The 23,156-nt window shown below is 42.5% G+C and overlaps 1 protein-coding gene across 3 annotated transcripts in view; it reads left to right on the forward strand.

The window, feature by feature from the left end:
* The window catches only part of MERTK (MER proto-oncogene, tyrosine kinase), a 107,992-nt gene that overhangs the window by 71,832 nt on the left and 13,004 nt on the right, over nt 1-23,156 (forward strand). For all 3 annotated transcript variants that reach the window (XM_036905061.2, XM_036905062.2, XM_057497002.1), the window contains 7 exons: nt 6,088-6,241; nt 8,337-8,490; nt 11,242-11,327; nt 12,766-12,861; nt 13,536-13,616; nt 16,547-16,639; nt 17,997-18,115. In XM_036905061.2, coding sequence (XP_036760956.2) covers nt 6,088-6,241; nt 8,337-8,490; nt 11,242-11,327; nt 12,766-12,861; nt 13,536-13,616; nt 16,547-16,639; nt 17,997-18,115 — 783 coding nt within the window. The remainder of the gene's footprint in view (nt 1-6,087; nt 6,242-8,336; nt 8,491-11,241; nt 11,328-12,765; nt 12,862-13,535; nt 13,617-16,546; nt 16,640-17,996; nt 18,116-23,156) is intronic.

The raw sequence follows: 23,156 nt of genomic DNA on the forward strand, positions 1-23,156 counted from the left end.
AGTCTGCTCCCAGGTCAGCAACCTTTCACGGCTCCAGGTCAGCTGCCAGCAGGAAACCTGGGCTGCGATAGGAGAACAGGGTCCCCCCCAAAGAAAATGAAATGATAAATGCTAGAAGATGGAGAACTGCTGCTGAATGATCCAAAACTAGTTACCTCATGACGCTGTTCACAGCACTGTTTTTTTAGGGTCTCAGAGAAACAGCCAATGCAGAGTGTGTGGGTGTCTGTGTGTGTCTAGAGAGTGAATGAGATTTAAGAACTTGACTCATGAGACTGACCTGCAGTGAAGGCCAGCAGCCTGGGACTCAGTGAGGAGTTGGTGTTACAGTCCAGCAGGCAGAATCCCCTCCTCCTCATCCTTTTCCTCCCACGGTGTTCAACTGATTGGGTGGGGCCCACCCACATTCTGGAGGGTAACCTGCTCTACTCAGAGTCTACAGATTTTAATGCTGATCTCATCTAGAAAATGCTTTCATAGCAACATCTAGACGAGTGTTTGGCCACCTGTCTGGGTACCATGGCCTAGCCAAGTTGACACATAGAATAATCCATCACAATTGTCAACAAGTGCTTACTGAATACCAGTCTGCTCGGACCTGAGATGTGCAGTGATGTGTCAGAACGTCAGATAGCCGCTGCCTTAGACTCTAAGACTGGCAAGCTCCTCTGTCGTTCAGTAAGGACTCTCCAGTTTAAATACTAGTTTGATTTTACAATGGCAGACAAGGAGCAACAGCCTCCCTCGGTCCCAGCCAGAGTCCTCCCAGTGGGAATGACTTAGTTAGGCATGACTCCAGTCAAGCCCAGGGGGACATCCAGAATCTGATGCTGTGAGGTCTGAACATCACTGCTACGTTGGGAACACTTGACCCAAACCAGAAGTCAGGGACGCAGCTGAGTGATGATGCTTGTGTGTGGTTGGGTGGGCAGCTCCCACACAGGTCACTTCCCACCTGGAAAGGAGCAAGGTTGGGGGAACACTGACTTCTTTGTGACACAGAGAGTCCTTGGAGGGGCAGATGCATCGGTTCCTCGCCAGGGCTGTCTCTCTGCTGCCTTCATGGGAAGCATGCCAATTCTGTGTTGTCATACTCCTGATCAGTCCAGCCCAGTGATAGATGAGATTTGAGCATCCTTGTGGCATCTGTAGGCAGTATCACGTAAAAGTAATACAGCTTCTTGGCAGGAGAGAGGGATGGGAAACAACTATACCTACTGAATATAGGCAGGCTTTGTTTCAGTCACTTCTAACCTCACAGTATCATCCAGCTTTTACCAAAACTGCTGTTCTCCAAATGGCAACTGGGAAGTATTCTTGTTTTCTTCTTCAGTTTACCTATCAGGAAGTAGACTGTTGGAAGCAATAGGTGATGGAAGTAGATGAAAGAGAGAGGGCTTTAGAAGTCCATGACTTGTGGCTCATAGTGAATGAAGACAGGGTATTATTTGTGCCAGCCAAAACACTGCTTAAGAGAGTTGCCACCAGGAGAGAAGAAGCCTCTTGTTTCCTAGTCATTTGTCCCAGGGCATTTGTGCTAGGTGCCTATTGATTAGCGGCATTTCCACACTGGCTAAGTGAGGGGAGTCAAATGCCTCTCTTAGAGAAGAGCTCTTTTTTTACAGTGTTGAATTCTTAGTATAGTACATGAAGGCTCAATAATTCTGTTTCAGTTCAAGAGGAGTCTGATCTTTGGTTGACAGTGTTGATCATCAGCAGACACTTGACTGGTCTAAAAACAAACCAGTCTGTTCAAGAGCTGCAGGTCATCCTCCCTTCTTCTCCTTGTACATGGGTGCAAGCTGCTTCTCTAAACAGTGGGCCTCTTGAGCTGAGGCGTGCCAAAGGGACGCGTGATGAGCCTGGCACTACATGCCATCACCCCTCGGCAGTGCCGCGCACTCTTGCCTGTTGTTCAGAATGTCCCCTCTGTAGTGAGAACAATGCTGCCACAGTTAGGGCCGTGACCTTTCCAGTGGTTACCTCCCCGGAGATGTCGATTGCCCAGCGAGAAGGTCATTTGCGTTGTACTCACACTATACTTTGTGCATCATGACGGTCTTGTGACCTCAGAATACTCAGTGGCTCACTTTACTTCGGATGACATTCTCGGGTGCAGCTAAGCCTCAAACGCATGAAGCACACTGGAGACAAAAACACTGCAGAAAAGCCAACCCCGGGAGGACCCTAAAACCATGCCCCAAGTGAAGTTCAAAGACCTCTGCACCCCTCGGCTCTATCTCTTGAACCCCCTTATTTCAGAAAGGCCTGGAGTTAGACACAAGTAACCTCTCCAAATTGTCCTTTCATTTCCATTTTTATAAAACTTAGTAAAGTACATCTTTATGCAAGGCAATGGAATTGGATATATTTGAAAGACATTCCCACTTACTACTCTAATAAGGGTGGTTTTTGTATGCAGCTTCAGGACTTCCTTAGACATGTTCTTGGGTGAGTTACTGCAGTCATGCTGAAAACTTAGTGTTCAGTTAATACCATGTTGCCCCACAACTGTTATATTACTTTCAGACTATGAAACTGCTGATATTTTCTGTACAGACATTTATTAAATCTTGATAAAGATATTGACCTATTTTTGTTCTATTTTTCTTGATACCCCTTGCATTCTAAATCAAAGCTTAAAATCGAAAGGTCAGGAGCAAGTACAATCTGTTCTTCTTGAAGTTGGAGCCATGTCTTGCTCATCTTTGTACCATCTGAACACAGGCCCTCGAACTTGCTTTCTAGACATTTATTGCATATGGACTCCATGTATAGACCTAGCTGACATCCACACCAGTGAGATTTTCTCTCTGTGAATGGGATAATCTCTGATGAGTGAACTAGTGTTTCCTGTCACATTCCCATAACATAGCAGTAGACATTCCATGAGAAAAAAATCCACTGAGCAAATAAGTTACACAATATTGCATATTATACCCATTTCTTCAAGAACCACAGTGTATACTGGGAAGTTCAGATCTCTTTGATCTTCTGCAGTATGTAAAATAAATCAGTTTAACTTTGACCCAGATTTGCCCTGATGTTAGAGACTCATTTTTATACACACTGTTCTTGTAGGGCTCATTGTTTTGGGGTTGTGGCTCTAACAATGCTGGGTTAATTGTGCTTGGAAAGCATGGAGGTGGTAGATCAGAATGCAGTTTCATAGCACATTATTATGGGCCTACAAACAACATGACGTGTAGAGCTAACTTCTTTAAAGACCTCTGGAAGCCTCCATGTACTCAAGGGTTACTTCCTTGGGTCCCGATCATTGCTTCTAATGGCTGTGTGCCTGGATGTTGGCATGTGCCCACTGTCTCTTCCTTGTTTCTCCCTCTTATTTACTATCAAAGAAGGCAGAGCATTTGAACTGGTGTCATATTCTAGTATGAGGAATAGGTAAGATACTTGTGGGACAGACCTGCAGGCACCTGAAACACTTCAGAAACCCAAGGATTGATCAAGGATGGTACATTTTGCCTGGAGGAGAAACATACAGTGGAGATAAATTCCATGAATTGGTCAGATAAACTTCTTTGGTTTGGAGAACTAGACAGCCTAGATTATTTTCTCTAATGCTCCAGGATTTGAAGGATACAACAAAGCCAATTTTGTAAGAGGGCCTAATGTATATAGGGAAAGAAGACCCAACAGGCAAGGTCCACATGTTTTCTGGGTTAGTAAAATTGTGGTCAAATGTCATATTATAAATCTGATTTCATTTCCTGAAAATGCTCTTAGATTTTTAAGTCCTTGAGGAGATGGGCCTGTGTTGGTTAAACTGAAGCTCACTTTCATTTTCGAATGAATGAGGGAGATGCACTTGGCCCATGGGATGTCCTTATCACCTCATGCCAGGAAAATGGCCCCACCTTGTACCGTCTGCACCCGACATTGAGGGGAATAATACACATAGGGGTGATTCCTGCATGGGTCTAATTTTAAATGGATTTCTTTGTCAACTCTCAAAACCAAAATAAATACTTGGGGATATGGATATGGTCCTACCTTTCTTTACATAGTTGGCATCAAAACGGTATGGATCAGTTACATCAATTTTTAAAAGCAGGAATCATTTTGAAATTGTCTTTGATGTTACCATTTAAGGATATTGTTAGAGAAAATGGTAACACCGCCATTAAAATGTTTACTGTATTTCTTTCTAATCACTACTTCAGTGTTTGTTATAACTCCATACCTAAAATGGTTTGTTCTTTATGTATTTCCAAAACGTGTTACCAAATAAGCAGTGATAGACATCACTTCCATACTTGGAGATTCAGAATGATGGCAGCCATGATAATGGCCATTGCTCCATTTGGATAACATTTGCTCCAGGCCAGGCAGCATTCCAAGAACTTTATGCAGATGAGCTCTTTACATATGTTAACCCACTTAAGAAATAGGAGGTGGAAATTAAAAAGTCACTTGTATGAGTTTTTTTCATAGTGGGTTATAGGCCCTAAGAAAGCAGGGATTATAAACTGGTTTTGTGTTTAATTCCAAAAGAATAATATTGTTTTAGGATTTCTCTTCTTCTAGGGATTTAATTCTTTCGCAGTCATGCGGTACCTCCTATTTTGACATAATTTCTCTCATAAATGATGATTGCATTTTGGTCTTTGTAGACAAAATGTAGGAAGTCACAGGCAGGCCCGGCCTTCCTCATCAGGCATGGATCCACCTGTTCCTTGAAGAGCTGTTAGGCAGTGATGTGAAGCAGACATGTAATTTCTCAGCCGCAAGCCTGACTCGCTCGCTGCAGGGCTCCAAGACTGTGTGGGTTTGTTTGGACCACTGATTGCTCTACTTAATGATTTCCTGTCCACCCACCCCTACCCCCGCAGATTAAATAGAGAATGACCAACTAGCCCATAATCAAAGCTGGGTTTGCCTTGAATAAAATGCTCTATTTCTAAAAAAAGGTGTTTTGTGAACATACCAAAAAAAGTTCATTATTAATTTGTTTACTTATCCTTGGCACAGAGTCCAATGGTGTAAAAAAAAAGAATTGAAAGCCTTGTTTGCCCTTTTCATCCCTGGTCTGAGGACAGGTCCGGGTCCTGATGGTCACTGCCTGTGCAGAACAGTCTCTGGGTGGCAGACCCAGCTCATGAATGGTGGGACTGCCCTCTCCTCTCCTGGTTCCACCCTGTGCCATTGTTAGAAGTGGCAAGCGTGAGACTGAGTGACCACGGAATTACATTCCCACCCAAACCAGGCCCCCGCCCCTCGTGCGTGATCATGATACCAGTGCGCCGCAGGGCATGACATTTCTCTCCTTCACTCTGTGAAATCAAATCTCCAAAATTCAGAAAGAAAGATATGTTTCCAGGGCTTCAGTTCAGCCTTCACAACCCCTACAGTTACCATGCGAGGACCCAGCCTCGAATTACACACAAAACACAAAATTAGTTTCCTATGCCAGAGAGCATCCTCATAGTTGAGGTTCAGAAACAAAAGAGAAAATGTATGAACATTTAGTTCTGGTTTTTGGTTTTTTTTTTTTCCAAAAATCGTTTTCATCTATGCTTTTATGGCTCATGTTACATGGCAGTGGCTTTAAAACAAAATACATAGAAGTGAAAACAGATTTTTGAAAACAGACCAAATTTGTTCATGTGTCACCCTGGAAAAAAAATAGTGTCAGTGCCCTCCTTAAGGTAGATTTTAGTCAAAAGTCTTACAGTTGCAAGGACAAGGAGTCCATCTGTGCTGGTTTGAGGGGGGTTGGCAGGCGGTCAGTGTCTGCAGGGAGGCTCTGGGCACTGTGGGTGGTTCTGAGGGCCAGGCCTCCACTCAGTCTTGCTCTGGCCACCTGGCTGCGCTGACCTGTGCTGCCTCCCTTCCAGGGCTTCTCCACTGACCACCTTCGAGTGCCATGCCCTGTGGCCCTCCTTGGCCAAGCTCCCTGGTTCTGAGTCTTCATCCCGCCCGTCTTTTGGCTCCGTGGGCTGCAGCCCAAGTGAGGAGGGCATGCTGTGGGATACAAATGGGACCGCCTCCCTCAGGAGGCACTGTGGCATGAGGTGGTGTGCCCCGGGGCCTCAGCATTTCCTTTCCTTTGTTTTCTGTCCCCAGAAAGAGCTGTCTGAGGAAGTCGGCCAGAATGACAGCCAGGCTCAGATTTCGGTCCAGGCGCACAACGCCACATACACAGTGAGGATTGCAGCTGTCACAAAAGGGGGCGTCGGGCCTTTCAGTGACCCTGTGAGAATGGTCATCCCTGCACACGGTGAGAGCCAGGTCCTTGTCGCTGCCAGAACGCGTCAGCCCAGGCAGGGCAGTTGCCAAAGAGCCCTGTGCAATGGGCCGCTGGCTTGGGAATGAAAAATGGAGACCAGAGGGAATGTTTACAGAATAAAGGGAGTTGATCAGATGACACACTTCACAGCTACACATCCTCAGGAGTCCTCCGGCTGCTTTACTAGTGGTGGTGATAACTTGGTGGGAGGATTAGTCCTCTCAGCATACCAAATTGGACTTGATTTATTGAATTGAGTTGAAGTGATGTGTCCATGATGAATTTTGGGTAATCCTTACTCTGTATAATGAACATTATTTGCTAGTGTTTGCTTTGGTTTGGGAAGCAGTGTAGCTTGCCACCTTATTACTCATTCAAGCCTTGGGTAATGTGTTATATGATTGATTGGTACAGAACACGGAGTGTTCCTAGAGAAGCCGTCCTGTGGCGCTGGGCTCACAGAGCTAAATGCCCACCCCTGCATGCTGGCTTCTGCATGTTGTTGAGTGTCCTTTGGCAAGATGCCATCACGGTACCCCCAGTGGTCCAAACTCTGTGCTGGCTTCCATAGACCAGTGGAGCCACCTTTGTTCCGGCTGTGACTGCCCTGAGTTGTGGATATTAAACTGCTCTCATAAACTTCATGCACAGACCATGTATATCAGTGTGATTTGTGCCTTCACAGGTTCTTGCCAAATACGGCTTTTGTATCCAAGGCAGATGGGACTTGTGAGCTGGCACTGACTTGCTGCCTGTCTGTTCTGTGACCCACAAACATGCTTTCCCTTTAATGCTGAATTGGAGCCATGTTACAGTGCCCGCAGCCTCTGTAACTGGGGAACATTAGTAACTGGTGATGGGGATATGAGGCGGGTCTGCCTGGTAGAAATTCAAAGAGATTCTGATTCTAAAGGCACAGTTGAAAAATCAGAGTATAAGATGACACAGCTTTCATCTTCGTACATAAAACTCCCCAAATTTTAAAAAGCTTAGCTGTCCTGGCAGTCCTTGCTCTACATGATTCCAATATGTATACAGTTCAGTTGCCACAGTTAAATAGCACCAGTTCCCCAACAATACGGTTCAAATTCGAGTTATCATATACTAACTATAATTGCGTGAAGTATAAACTTCATCGCTTGCTCTCAGTCCACACATCGCAGGTGAGCATCACGGCCGGGACTGGGCAGGCCGCTGCCTCCAGCGTCTGTCAGCGGCCACGCTCTGTGCTTCCATTACTCGGGTCACACGCCTCTAACCTGGCCTGTAGCTGTGCTGCCTCGGTGTCTCCCAGGGACAAACCCACATGAGACTTTATAAAAATGGGTAATTGAAGGGGGAAGTTGGTGAACAAAGATGAAAGGGCAGCAGAGAAAGGAAAACTGGTAGTGTTGGAAGTGAAATCTGAATTGAGTGTGGAATTTCGGAAGGAATGGCTGACCCTGGGCGAGTTTGTCACTGATAAACTCGAGATAATGCAGCCATGGAGCTCGGTGAAGGTGAACTAACATGAGCAAAGTGGCTGTGCTAAAAAAGATGATACCCCAGAGAACATTACACCGCAAAAATCTTCACATAAGGAACTCTCAGACATGGTTTACAAAAGCGAAAGCACAAAGGATAAACTGTTGGAAACGCATCCAAACTGAGAAAGTATGACAGTTCACCAGGGCACAGAAAATAATCTTCTGTCCGTAGCACAAGTTCTGTGGTTAGAAGAAGGCAGGCACTGTTCTAACTACTCTTAATAGAAGCTTTTTACAAAGAAAGAAAACATTTTAATTCTCAGTGTTGCTCTCGGTCATTTGCAGCGCACCGAATAAACACTGTGTTACCAGTTTTTTTCAATTCCTAATACATGTGTAACTGACATGAAAAGAGTCACCAATCCATTACTAGGATCACATTGCCTGGGCTCAGCTTGCACCAGCCAGGGGAAGACTGCCTGTAGGTGTGGTTCTAAAACGTAAAAGCACTAAGGTCTAGAGCTCTATCTGTTCTTTCCTATTACAAGCCAATCAATATTCCTTATGTATTTCAGATTCCAAAGAGACGTTTTTGATTGATTCCTTTGGTGTTTTACCAGGTTTGGTAGATTTTGCCCCCTCATCAACGCCAGCTCCTGGCAACACAGATCCAGTGCTCATCATCCTTGGCTGCCTTTGTGGATTTTTTCTGATTGGCTCAGTGTTATACATTTCTCTGGCCATCCGAAAAAGAGTCCAGGAGACAAAGTATGGGTAAGTTTCCCAGTTTAAAATGGTGGTAGGGTTCCCAGCGATAGGATCCAGGCTGATGCTAAGTGGCAGTGCCTCACTTGCTGGCCCAGCCCCTCACATTGTACCCTACTGGGCGCCTGTGTTGTGCATGCCCCAGGGGCAGGCTGCTTCCTCACTTACCTGGTGCTACAAAGTCAGCCAGCAGCAAAAGCCAGCCTTGAAAGGGCCTGTTTACCAAGAAGACCATCAATAATAGGCTTTCACTTTTCAAATTGGTTGCTTTTAAATGAGGACTTTTATTAGAAGTCTTAAAAAGAAAGCTGTTTAAAAATTAATGAAATATGTTGTATAGGTTAAAATCCTGGAAGGAGAGTCACAGAGCATTAGCAATTCTGAGTGGTATAGTTGTGGGTCATTTTTTGCTATTATTTACATTTTCTGTAATGATCAATTATTTTTGTAATAGAGAAAACCTTTAAATTTTCACAGTCAAATTTAAAAGAAGCACTTTTTCTTATACTTTATACATTTGACTGTTATAACCAACCAGTAGTAAAATATCAACAGAAATTAGAAGTATGTTACAGCAACTTATGAAGAGAGGCTCTGTGTATAGATGTTTCTGAAGTACATTTTCTACTCCAGTGCCTCTGCAGTGAGTTTGGATTTCCATGAAATCCCGTCTGTCACTCATGGGGCAGAAGAAGTATTTTGTAAGTGGCAAGTTGTTAACAGCTTGGAATGGAATAATGGGCTTGGAGGGAGCCAAGCAGCCTTCTTTCTTGCTCCACCTTAAGAACGCTGCTAGAACGTCCCACTCCAGAACTTCCCATGGGCAAGGAGAATGGGCTTACAGGTGGAAGTTAGACTGCCTTTCATTTGTGACTCTCCCAGTCTTGAGGGTCAGCTACCTTTAGTACTTACAACTCTATCCTTATAAGTCTTATATCTTAGTAAGTAAATTCTAAAAAAGACTATTTTAGAGAAGTGGACAAAATCTGATCTAAATCCTGAACATACAATTGACTAAAATACATCCCAGAGTCTAGGTATGGTTCAGAGGCTCATTATGAAACAAGTACAGAGAACCTCTGTAGAAGTGGCAGGATAAGCTCACTAATGTGCTGAAGGCCTGCTAGGTGCCAGACAGGGTAATAGCCTTGGATACAATGGTGACAAGAGTAGGCTCTGCCCTACCCTCCTGCAGCTCACAGTTAGTTAATGGGGTGTCAGACAGTAATCACAAATAACTACAAAATGTCAATGGTAGTAAGTTCTATGTAAAAGGACCTGAGAGTGTGTAACAGGATAATTTGACTGCATTAGGAATGTCAGGAAAGGCCTCCTTGCAGAGGTGATGCCTGAGCGAAAATCTGAAGAAAGAGCAGGTATTACTTAGGTGAGCAAGAATGGGAAGAGCATTCCAGCTAGTAAGAACAGCCCATGCAAAAGCCCTGTGGTGGCAGGGTGCCTGGTATATAAGGGGAAAAGCACTGGACTAGAAGATAAGACACCTGGGTTCCAGCACTACTTATCACTTTAAAAAAGTCTTTTAACTTTTCTAGGCTTCCTATATATTATTTATTTGTAAATGATCTATGAGGTTATTACCAGTTCTAATTGCTATGATTTTGCATTGAGGCTTTTAAGCTCAGTCAGTAACTAAGAGATGCTATTCTAAGATGCTCATGTTCCTAAGAATTAGTGGCAGAATACAGTTTGTGTCATCAAGTGGGAATTCATAGTTCTGTTGTTGAAGCAATAGTTGATACAGAGCTGTTCATAGATATATTTGCATGAGGCCACCCAGACATAGGCTCAGTAAAGACAAAATCAAGAAAATGGTGGCCAAAGCCTCCATGGATATCCTTAGCTCCCAGGGGCCTGGTAAGGACTCCTAGAATATGCAACTGAGGTGACCCTGCCAGGGTGGAGCACAGTAGCAAAGGAATGCTTCTTTGCCTTTTGTGGCTTTTGCCAAGAGTTTAGGAACAGCATGTAGCAATGCTGCCCTTGCCAATAATTCAGAAATTCAATACCTTTTTGCTTCTTCCAGTGTTTCCCCTTGGCACTCTCCTTTCTTGTTGTCTTTGTGGAGTAAATTTAATATATTTTTAGGACATTATATGTTGCAAAAATATTTTGATTCAGGTTTTAAAATACACTAAAGACAAAGTGCTGGAAGATCCCATCAACAACAACATGAAAACTGTAATGTTCCTTAGAACAGACATAACAGATGTATGAGAGCTCTGTGGAAAAAAATTATTAAACTTTACCATCAGTGCAGAAGAAAACTCCAATAAATAGAGATGTGTACCATGTTCATGGATGGGAAGACTCAGTATTACTGTCAAGAGATCAGTTTTCCCCCAGTCCAACATAAATTCAATATAAGCACCCTCTAAATTTCTGCAGTGTTATTGATAAAACTTAGCAAGCTGATTCAAAAATTCATCTCGAAGAATAAATGTGCAATGACGACCAAGATAGTTTTGGAAAACCCAAAATTTGGATGGAGGGGGCTGGTTCAAGTAGGCATAAAAGCACGTTTACTGTTTAAAACAGGTGACGGTACCTAGACAGAGTTGTTTTCATGTTGCCAGGTAAGCCTAAAATAGATGTGAGGAAAGAAACATATTTCTTCCAATGGGAAATGCTTTTGTCATAAAATCCTTTGAATAGGCAGCACTTAGAAACATCCTTGTGGAATGGCACCTGCCTCCACGGCCTTATTTTTATTATATGAGATGTCTGTTTTCATGCACCCAGGAACGCCTTCACGGAGGAGGATTCGGAACTTGTTGTCAATTACATAGCAAAGAAGTCCTTCTGTCGGCGAGCCATCAAACTCACCTGTAAGTTGACTTTAATTTCCCTTTTTTGGCAAAAGTTGAAATAATTGAGAGAAAAGAAAGAACAGCAAATTAACTGACCATTTTCTAAGCCAAAGGAGTCAAAGAATAGATATTTTTAATATGTGAAATGTCTTCAGAAACCAACAAGTAGATAGTCAGATTATGCTATGTGCTTTCCTGCTGACTGGTTTCCTGGATATCTGGGGCTGGACCAGAGGTGAAGTAGTTGGGGTGAAGGACTCATAATACCATAAAACACAGAGGGGAAAAAGGAACTTTCTGGGGGGATAGGAGAAGATGTGGGTAGAGGTCAGAGATTTAAAGGAAATAGCAAAGTAACTGACAGTCTGAGCTCATTTCCTCTATTTTTCCTGGCAACCAACTCAGAGAACAATTTGCCAATATACTTTGTTATGATTATGATTTGAGTTTTACTGAATCAGAGAGGCTTTCTAGTTTGAAAAGTGGGAATGAATAGGAGCTGTGTTTTTTAATAATTTCAGAAGTAGTATCAAAAGTATGTGCAAATACTATCAAATTCAAGCCCCTCAATGTTTGCCTAAAACAGAAACAACAGAAAAACAAATAAAAGAATGATAGACTACAGGTTGCTATGAAATAAAAACTCATTGGATGTAGGATGTTATTAATTTCTTTGGTTTTCTAATCTAGAAGTGTTGGATTTAAAAAAAATTGTATTTAAACTGATCTCTTTCCTTTATTGGAGGACTATTTGGGTAAAAATTTTTTGTCTAAGAACAAATGTGTTCTTCTAATTATCCATGTTTTTTTCCAAAGCCTTGTGCTTACCCTATTTACCAAATAGTTACTGAATTGTGTCCCTCCCCTGGTTAATTGCTCTTCTTGATAGCACTTACTGTCAGCGCTGTGTATCTCCACCTAATTATGGAAGAGCTTATTCTGCCATTCCCCTTGCCCAAGTCATAGTTTAGCACTTTCTGTGTTGTTCCATATACCATATGCAGAATAGTAAATGTTTAAGTGTTTCCTGCAGTTTCTGTGCCTCCGTTCCTGGCAGGAGAGGATAGGGGAGGTGTCCTGATGGCCCTTTTGCATACCATAGTTAGGAATATAATGGTAAATACTCCACTAGGAGGACCTATTGATTGATCTTCCTGCCCCCTGTAAGTCATGGGCAAACCTCCCCTAACCAAATTGGAATGCTGCCTGCTGGTAGCCCACAATGGAAAGAAAAGTAGGATTCTGATTTTTATAATCCTTCAGAATTAATCTTGCCCTAAGGGATTCATTTTACACAGTTTATCAGAATTAAGTATATTTTGCTTTTGGCATTTTGAGGGGAGAGCCATGTGTACAAAATGAAAAAACAGGTTATTTTATGTATAATTTTAATTATATTCAGAGGGAAGGAAGCACACTGACAGCTCTTCCACCTCCTCTGTCACATCTTTTACAGTACAGAGCTTGGGAGTCAGCGAGGAACTGCAAAATAAACTAGAAGATGTTGTGATTGACAGGAATCTGTTGATCCTTGGGAAAATTCTAGGTGAAGGTAAGCAGTTTAATTCTTTCAAAATGTGAGGTAAGAAGGTAAGCAAGGTACAGTAATGTTTTAAAATGTATTTTTTAGTAAATAACTTTTTTGGACTTTCAGTTATAATACAAATAGTTCTATTCTATAACTTAAAGTGAGAAAGTAAATAGTGACTTTTGAAACTCAGATTTGTCTCATGCAAGAGGCATCTACGGTGCCTAGAACATACAATAGGCCCTAGAAAAATATTAATTCCCTTTTTTCACTGAAAACCATGCAACTCATCAGTCGGTTTCCCATATATGTTAAATTTGTTCCTCTAGTTCTTAAGTTTGCTCTTCTTGGCACCTTCCTAATTAGTTAAACAGGAACAAAGGTGAAAGTATATATTATGAAGAGCTTCTGCTTTATAAACTCTAATGACATTTCCTATGTTGTCCTGTAAGTTTCTTGGATCGGTTATAATGCTTAATAAAGTGGTGAGCTGAGCTTAGTCTGAGCCAACCAAGCTGTCAAGCAGGAGGCTCGCATGGCCTGTGTCCCTGGCTTGCACGTGTGGGTGGCCCAAACAGCCTCTGCCCAGTTGCCGTATGTGGGTCACATGGAAACAGCTGTCTGGCTGTGGGTGGGAGATTTCCACAGTTGGCAAAGATCTTGTACAAAGTCAGCAAAGATGCTGTTTTACTCCACAGGAGAGTTTGGGTCTGTAATGGAAGGAAATCTTGATCTGCAAGATGGGACCTCTCAGAAAGTGGCAGTGAAGACCATGAAGTGTGAGTTACCGCTGATGAAACCCTTTCCTCTGGGTGTGGGCAGCTGCCTCAGGATCTGCGTTCCATGCAGCTGGTGATGGAGTCCGTATGTCCTGATTGCAGCTGCCCACGGGTCAGAAGGCCATCCAGGGCTCTGGCCACAGAGAGAAAGTTACCGTGATGTGCTCTCCATACCTGCACGAAACAGTCCTACTCCCAAGGCAGTAATATCGTTATTTTTACTATCTCTCTCTTTCTGTCTCTTTCTCTCTGTCATCTAGTGGAGCTAATGACTCCAAAGTAAAGCATGAATTTCCAAGGCAGGGCTGATCTGGTGGCAGCATCGACCGCAGGGGTTGGTCTGGCCCATCTGGCTAGCTTGGTGGGGTCACTCCCTCACTTGAGGATGGTTGTATGGTCCTTGGGTAGCTGAGGGCTGCCTGGAAGGTAAGTTTCCCAGCTAGAGGAGAAATATTCTTTGGCCAAAGGCATATGAAGATCTTTAATCACAAGCTAGACTTCCTAAGCAAGTGGGAAAGAACCTACAGCTGGGTCAAGGAGGACCTTAGAAGTCATCACAAAGAATCTGCTTTCACCCTGAGACTAGTAGAGCACTGTTAGAGTCTTAAAGCAAATGCGGAACTAGGGCAGACTACATTCTAGAAAAAGTTCACTTTGGTGGCCGTGTGGAGGAGAACGAATTGCAAGGTTTACAAAAACAGTGGCAGGTGCTAGTGAGGGCGTGCCAGAATCTGTGTAGATGTCTGCCTAGATAAGGAAACTAGAGCTCAGAGATGCAGAGACTTGTTGAAGTCAAAAAGCTAGAAAAGGGGAGGGTTGCACTGGACTCTTCCATCACCATGTGTTGACCAGGCTGCACGAGCAGAGCGTGATAGCCTTTCCCATTTCCTTCTCTCCAGCAAGTGCATTTCTGGGGCCTAGGGACCCATGATTGCCTAACTCCCTTAATTAATATATACAATACAACATACTGTGTATAATCAGTATTATTCTGATCAAGGAGTAAAGTAAAATTGGCTTCCTCCTATAATTTAAATCTGTTTACATGGCATTAAGCATATGTTAGATTATAGCTATTAGAATATAGTTATATTACACAGACAATGAGCCTGTATTGAGACTTTTTCAACAGAATGGGAGGCTGAAGTATTAATTCAGTTATAAAATGGAATGATAGTGACCGAGTTACAATGGTCTGGTGCTCTGCTTTTCAAGCTTTTATGTGTATATAGTAATGGCCAATGCTTACGTAGTACTCACTGTGTGCCACAGGACATGTAATAATAACTGTGTTCCATCAGGAAATTGGACAGCTAGGAAGTAGGTTCAGTATTATCCTCCAGAAACCAAGACACCCCAAGGTCACAGCACTCACTGGAGCTAAACCTAGTGTGGAGCCAAGTCTGGGTGCTGAGCCATCCTCAGCATTCCTTGCCTCTCTCAGTATTTCATTTGAGCCTCACGCTGGACCATGGGAGGGCTCCCTCCTTTATCCCCATTTACCCACAGGTTGAGGGGACCCAGTAAAAGGAACTGGGCTTGCACGCATGTCTTCTCTGGCATGGCTCTGCTATTCTTTAACTTCGTCAGAATAACTTGCATATGAGTTGCATCATTGCTGATTTTCAAAGACTGTAAGAGGAGTCTGGCTTTCTGTTCACCTGCCTCATTGTGACGAAGGCAGTGGGTGCAGGCAGAGTTGGCAGACATTTGGTGAGTCTATAGAATTGTTAAAGTTTTTATCAGATTTGCCTAGCTGGAAGATGAATATATATTAAGCTCATAGGATGTACAGACACTGTACTAGATGCTCTCACATGTGACTTCAGTCAATACTTACCCTGAAAAAGCAAATTTCCTGAGGTACACCCAGCTTTGTATTTGCTTTTGTTTATTTTTAATCGTGGTAAAATGCACATAACATAAAATAGACTGTCCTCAACCTTTTTAGGCATACAGTTCAGTGGCATTAGGCATTCACATTGTGCAACCATCAGCAGCATCCAGCTCCAAGACTCTCTTCATCTTGCAGAACTGAAACCAGACCCATTAAACAATACTCCCCATTCCCCTGGCGCTCCCCCCAGCCCCTCGCACCCACCATTCATTCTACTATCTGTGTCTATGAATCTGATGACTTTAAGAACCTCATAAGTGGAATCATACAATATTTGTCCTCTTATTAATAAGAGGACAAATAAAACAGTCCTCTTAATAAGCCAGCCAGTCTTATGAAATAACTGGCTTATTTCACTTAGTGTAATACGGAATTTCAGATGTTTCTCTTAAGTTGATTTAATTCCCCAAACTTGGTATGAAAGTGTATCTAGTTCACAAGGCATGATTGAGCAACCAGACTTGCAAGACGTGTTAATAGAGAGAGGCATGTGTTCTTTTTTTTAAGGCAAAAATAATTGCAACAGATCAGTGGATTTGATTTTAGGACTTTTTTTTAAGTAATATATACTTCAATTTTTTTTAGCAGTTTTAGGTTTATAGAAAATTTGGGCAGAAAGCAAAGGGTTCACATATGCCCCCCTCCCCATCACAATCTCCCCTACTATTAATAACATGCTTTACTGTGGTACATTTTTTACAATTGCTGAACCCATACTGATACATTATTTAAACTGAAGTCCAGAGGTTACATTAGGGCTCACGCTGTGTTGTACATTCTGTGGGTTTTGACAAATGCATAATGTCATGTGTCTGCCATTATAGGATCATACAGAGGTGTCACTACCCTAAAATCCCCTGGCACCACCTGTTTATCACCCCCCGCCCCCACCAGTCCCTGACAATCACTCATCTGTTTCCTGTTGCTATAATTGGCCTTCTCCTGATTTACTTTTAAAGCACAAAATTGCTGTTATCCCCCACACCTTCACTGAGTAAATTATTCATGCCTGATATTTTCTACCTTCTTTTAGTGGACAACTTTTCGCAGCGAGAGATTGAGGAGTTTCTCAGTGAGGCAGCATGCATGAAAGACTTCAGCCACCCGAACGTCATCAGACTCCTAGGTACCTCAGAGAAATGATCATTCCTTTGGGTAACCGGAGGGTCATGGACCATCCACCATTTGCCAAAGCAAAATCTCTGGGACAGATAAGTTTATACTTTATATATCCCTAAAGTAATTTTATAACATGAGCTTTTTCACCCAGAAGATTTTTCCGTATGGTTGCATTTTCTGAGGCTGATGGTAAAAATGAGGACTGCATTTCCTTGACACCAGTGGGCCCAGGAACATTTAGTGACCACACACTTCTAGGTGACTGTGAATTAAATAGCCCCAGTTACTCAAAGGCAAGACAAGAGCCGGTTGTGTTACAGTTCTTGCTGTCTCAAGGTTATCCCTGAATCAAATACCAGTGGGTAAAGCTGTAAACGTAGACAAATTTCCACAGATCATCTTTGAGAAACAATTTATTAACGTATTTTCAAGTAATGATTTCTTAGGATCTGCACTGACAATAGTATGTCATGTGATTGAATAAGCAGAATTTGGTTTTGTGGCACCATTCGCTAAAAAATACAAAAGAGGAAAACAGGTGTTGAGGGGTTGCTGTGTAAGGGATCTTAATGCAAGAAGGAAGAACAACCTGAAAATAACGGAATATTCTGCTGGCCTTTTTTTTTTCTGTCCTGTGACTTGAAAAATGCTGGATGCTTTTGGGAACTTGCAGAGTTTCATTATGATTGACACTGTAGAGAGCTGTGAAAACAAATGTTTGGTTACAATATTATGTCAAAGAACTACTGTTACTTACTTGCAGCTATTGACTTGAGAGGACTCTGAGAACAATCCCACTTTGTAATTCACCACAGTGTGCGAGAGCTTTGCAAGCCTGCTACCAGGTGACAGACCCTAGCATTCCAAGTGGTGTGGCAGCTTTACTTGTGGGTGACTGTTAAAATGGAGGGACATGGATTTTACCTCTTGGCGCACAAGAATTCTTTCAGTGGTTTTAAGAATTTGGTTGCAGTAGAATTTCTTCATGTGATTAACTATTTAACTATCACATGAAACTAGTTTTCCCTTGAATCCTACTGCAGTTGCTACCCGCCACCCCCACCCCTTAGACTCCATATAACAAAAACTCATGGGTTTCTAGATGGCTGTCCTTGAAATAGATTAATTTTTGAGAGCTCTCATGCAAAGATTGGCATAGTCTGCTAGAAAAAAATGCCAAGAGGTGGACCCCACGTGTGTTCCCTATTCTAGAGCCCAGTGTGTGAGTTACGAGTGTTTCTTTTCTTTAAGCTGCTAACTTGAGAGCACCTGGTTTCCACCTGGCCAGTGCCCCTGCTCACTGTGTTTTTCTGGTCACTGGTAACAAAGGCTCTTTGTACGTCACTCTCTGTTTTTAATTTCAGGGGTATGTATAGAAATGAGCTCTCAAGGCATCCCAAAGCCCATGGTGATCTTGCCCTTCATGAAATACGGAGATCTGCACACCTACTTACTCTGTTCCCGACTGGAGACAGGACCAAAGGTAATTACCCACGTGCACTGCCCCTGACCAGTCCCTGGGGCTCCCGTGACAGGGCCTGCTCCACTGGGCATCTCACCTTGAAAATGAAGGAGGGAGAGAGAGGGCATTGGCCTTTGTTCAGTGTTCAGTGTGCACCCCGGGGGTTGAGATGTGGAATCTGCCCTCACGGCAGGCCTGCTCATTGGTGTGAGTCCTGTTCTGCAGAGGGAAGAAGTCTGTCCAAGCAGTCACATGGCCCCAGCCTCATCACAGTGGAGCTGGGTGGGCCCTCATGCTGTGAAGTGGCCTCTTTCATTTGAAGTTTCCTTTTTAGCTTGTTCACTCTGCAGTCACTGGAAGCAGGATCCGTTTCAGTTCGTGGAGGGAAGTTGTAACTGAGCCCTTTTTAAGAGACACTGAGGGTGAATCTGAAGGCAGTTGGAAAACAAAAATCAAAACTTGAGGCCCCATTTGAGGTGAACATATTCTGAAGCCTTCTCTCCTATACCCTGTTGACCCTGTGTGTTACGGACAAAGGAGGGTATTTTTTCTTCTTTCCTTTTCCTTTTTCTGTTCTTCCAGGGAAAATGTAAGTGACCTACACAGGAGAGTGAGACCCTTTATTTTCTTTGTTCCCTCTCTTGTCCCATGCTCAGATTTTCATTCACTTCCTCGTGGCTACTTATACCAGACAAGTACTAACAGAGACAGGAAATTGTACCCACATCACAGAGCTATTTATAAAATCATGGAGGTTCTTCCAAAGAGGTGAAAGACCTGGTCCAAAGTAGTAGGCACTCAGCACACTGAGTGTTTTCCTTCTTTTTCTTTCCCCTAAAAAAGACAATACCATTGTAAGAAGCCTGGGAAAGAAGAAAAACTACTCACAGCTCCCAGCATCTTAGCACAATCACTGGCATCTTCAGACGGTCACATCCCAGCTGTTTATTCCATGCCTGTGTGTTGCATGGCCTGGAGCTCAGTATGTATCCCTCTGCCTGCAGGCGCCAGCAGGGTCTAGTGTTTCTCAAGCACTGAGCAGAGGCCAGCCTGTATTTTGCATATATTAATGCATTAATGGCACAACCACCACAGAAGTAGTTACTAATAGAATCTCAGGTGAGGAAACTGAGGCACAGCTCAGGCAGTGGTGGCAGCTGGACCGACCCTAGGCTGCAGACCCTGTGCCTTTAGCTTTTCTCCGACTGGCCCATTCCATGGGCACCCCCGACAGTACAGCCTCCCAAAAGGTGGCTACGAACAGCACACAGTCTCCTCTTGGACGGATTTCGTTTCACTTTGATGGGTGATTTCTCTCACTTTTAATTTGCATGTTGTATGATCTTTCTAATAATTTTTTTTTTTTTTTTTTTTTTTGAGAGGGCATCTCTCATATTTATTGATCAAATGGTTGTTAACAACAATAAAATTCTGTATAGGGGACTCAATGCACAGTCATTAATCAACCCCAAGCCTATATCTCAACAGTCTCAAATCTTCTGAAGCATAACAAACAAGTTATTACATGGTGAACAAGGTCTTACATAGTGAATAAGTTATTACATGGTGAACAGTGCAAGGGCAGTCATATCACAGAAACTTTTGGTTTTGATCACGCATCATGAACTATAAACAATCAAGTCAGATATGATTATTTGTTTGATTTTTTTTTTTTTTTTTGTGAGGGCATCTCTCATATTTATTGATCAAATGGTTGTTAACGACAATAAAATTCTGTATAGGGGAGTCAATGCTCAATGCACAATCATTATTCCACCCCAAGCCTAATTTTTGTCAGTCTCCAATCTTCTGAGGCATAACAAACAAGTTTTTACATGTAGAACAAATTCTTACATAATGAATAAGTTACATAGTGAACAGTACAAGGGCAGTCATCACAGAAACTTTCGGTTTTGCTCATGCATTATGAACTATAAACAGTCAGTTCAAATATGAATACTCATTTGGTTTTTATACTTGACTTATATGTGGATACCACATTTCTCTCTTTATTATTATTATTTTTAATAAAATGCTGAAGTGGTAGGTAGATACAAGATAAAGGTAGAAAACATAGTTTAGTGTTGTAAGAGAGCACATGTAGATGATCAGGTGTGTGCCTGTAGACTATGTGTTAATCCAAGCTAGACCAGGGCAATAAAACATCCACGTATGCAGAAGATTTCTCTCAGAACGGGGGGGTGAGGTTCTAAGCCTCACCTCTGTTGATCCCCAATTTCTCACCTGATGGCCCCCCTGCGACTGTGCCTGTCTTAGGTTGTTCCTCCCTTGAGGAATCTTACCCGTCTCTGGCTAACCAGTCATCTTCCGGGGCCATACAGGGAAATGTTAAGTTGGTAAGTGAGAGAGAAGCCTTATTGTTTGAAAAAGTTAGCTTTTTACTTCTTTGCATATTTATGCCCTGTGGCTTCTATGCCCAGCATTTGTCTTGAGGTATCTTTACCACTTGGAAGAATTATGATACTCGGTAAATTTGATATGAGGCACGAATTCTATTTAAGGGTTGTAATTAGGAAGGAAGAAGAAAAGCTATAGAAGTAGCAGGCGGAAGAAAACATGGGAAGATTGATTATCTCTTTGATATATCTTCTTGTAGAGTAACTTCAGCATGTATAGGTTTTAAGCTACTACTTAAATTGCACACACACATTAACATAATAGGAGTATAGTTACATAACCAAAGCATATCTGTAATTACCAGCCATCTGCAGTGAAACCAAGAAAACCAGTTAGGCACCTTAGGCATTTGTGAAAACTTATCTATGATATGGTGGATATTGTCCAAATGAACTTGAACAGTCTGAGAGAAATCAGACAAATTAAAACAACCCATTCCTGGGGACTGTTCACATGCCATATGTTCTTTTAACAATAAATAGTTTGTAGTTGTAAGACTTTGGAGCGCTACAATTTGCACTTCTCCAAATTCTTGGTTGAGTTCCAACAGTATAGATCCAGTCCAATTTTGTTGTTTTACTGTATGCACAGGCCAGCTTAGATATCTCCTTCCTCATTCCCATGGCAGGTCCAGGAACTGGTGGGTTGAGTGCATCTACAGCTGTAGCAGTGCGTGGATCTTTGTTGGGGTTTTTTGATGATCATCTTCTGGCATGAGTCTTCCAGAGAGTGCTGATGTTGGAAGTTCTTTTTCATATCGTATCTTAGTTCATTTTCGGGGTAGCCCAATTAGGCTTTGATCCTCTGTATAAACACAAACAGACCCTTTGCCTACACTTTTATATGCCCTTTATACCCTTGTGTAGAACTCGTTGGAGGTTACCACACAGGAACTGCCCTTTTTTTTTTTTTTTTTTTGCTATCACTAATCTACACTTACATGACGAATATTATGTTTACTAGGCTCTCCCCTATACCAGGTCTCCCCTATAAACCCCTTTACAGTCACTGTCCATCAGCATAGCAAAATGTTGTAGAATCACTACTTGCCTTCTCTGTGTTGTACAGCCCTCCCTTTTCTCCTACCCCCCCATGCATGTTAATCTTAATACCCCCCTACTTCTCCCCCCCTTATCCCTCCCTACCCACCCATCCTCCCCAGTCCCTTTACCTTTGGTACCTGTTAGTCCATTCTTGAGTTCTGTGATTCTGCTGCTGTTTTGTTCCTTCAGTTTTTCCTTTGTTCTTATATTCCACAGATAAGTGAAATCATTTGGTATTTCTCTTTCTCCGCTTGGCTTGTTTCACTGAGCATAATACCCTCCAGCTCCATCCATGTTGCTGCAAATGATTGGATTTGCCCTTTTCTTATAGCTGAGTAGTATTCCATTGTGTATATGTACCACATCTTCTTTATCCATTCATCTATTGATGGACATTTAGGTTGCTTCCAATTCTTGGCTATTGTAAATAGTGCTGCGATAAACATAGGGGTGCATCTGTCTTTCTCAAACTTGATTGCTGCATTCTTAGGGTAAATTCCTAGGAGTGGAATTCCTGGGTCAAATGGTAAGTCTGTTTTGAGCATTTTGATGTACCTCCATACTGCTTTCCACAATGGTTGAACTAACTTACATTCCCACCAGCAGTGTAGGAGGGTTCCCCTTTCTCCACAGCCTCGCCAACATTTGTTGTTGTTTGTCTTTTGGATGGCAGCCATCCTTACTGGTGTGAGGTGATACCTCATTGTAGTTTTAATTTGCATTTCTCTGATAATTAGCGATGTGGAGCATCTTTTCATGTGTCTGTTGGCCATCTGTATTTCTTTTTTGGAGAACTGTCTGTTCAGTTCCTCTGCCCATTTTTTAATTGGGTTATTTGTTTTTTGTTTGTTGAGGCGTGAGAGCTCCTTATATATTCTGGACGTCAAGCCTTTATCGGATGTGTCATTTTCAAATATATTCTCCCATACTGTAGGGATCCTTCTTGTTCTATTGATGGTGTCTTTTGCTGTACAGAAGCTTTTCAGCTTAATATAGTCCCACTTACTCATTTTTGCTGTTGTTTTCCTTGCCCGGGGAGATATGTTCAAGAAGAGGTCACTCATGTTTATGTCTAAGAGGTTTTCGCCTATGTTTTCTTCCAGGAGTTTAATGGTTTCATGGCTTACATTCAGGTCTTTGATCCATTTTGAGTTTACTTTTGTATATGGGGTTAGACAATGGTCCAGTTTCATTCTCCTACATGTAGCTGTCCAGTTTTGCCAGCACCACCTGTTGAAGAGACTGTCATTTCGCCATTGTATGTCCATGGCTCCTTTATCAAATATTAATTGACCATATATGTCTGGGTTAATGTCTGGATTCTCTAGTCTGTTCCATTGGTCTGTGGCTCTGCTCTTGTGCCAGTACCAAATTGTCTTGATTACTATGGCTTTATAGTAGAGCTTGAAGTTGGGGAGTGAGATCCCCCCTACTTTATTCTTCTTTCTCAGGATTGCTTTCGCTATTCGGGGTCTTTGGTGTTTCCATATGAATTTTTGAATTATTTGTTCCAGTTCATTGAAGAATGTTGCTGGTAGTTTCATAGGGATTGCATCAAATCTGTATATTGCTTTGGGCAGGATGGCCATTTTAACGATATT

This window comes from Manis pentadactyla, chromosome 2 (genome assembly GCF_030020395.1).
Source record: "Manis pentadactyla isolate mManPen7 chromosome 2, mManPen7.hap1, whole genome shotgun sequence".
Classification (NCBI taxonomy): domain Eukaryota; kingdom Metazoa; phylum Chordata; class Mammalia; order Pholidota; family Manidae; genus Manis; species Manis pentadactyla.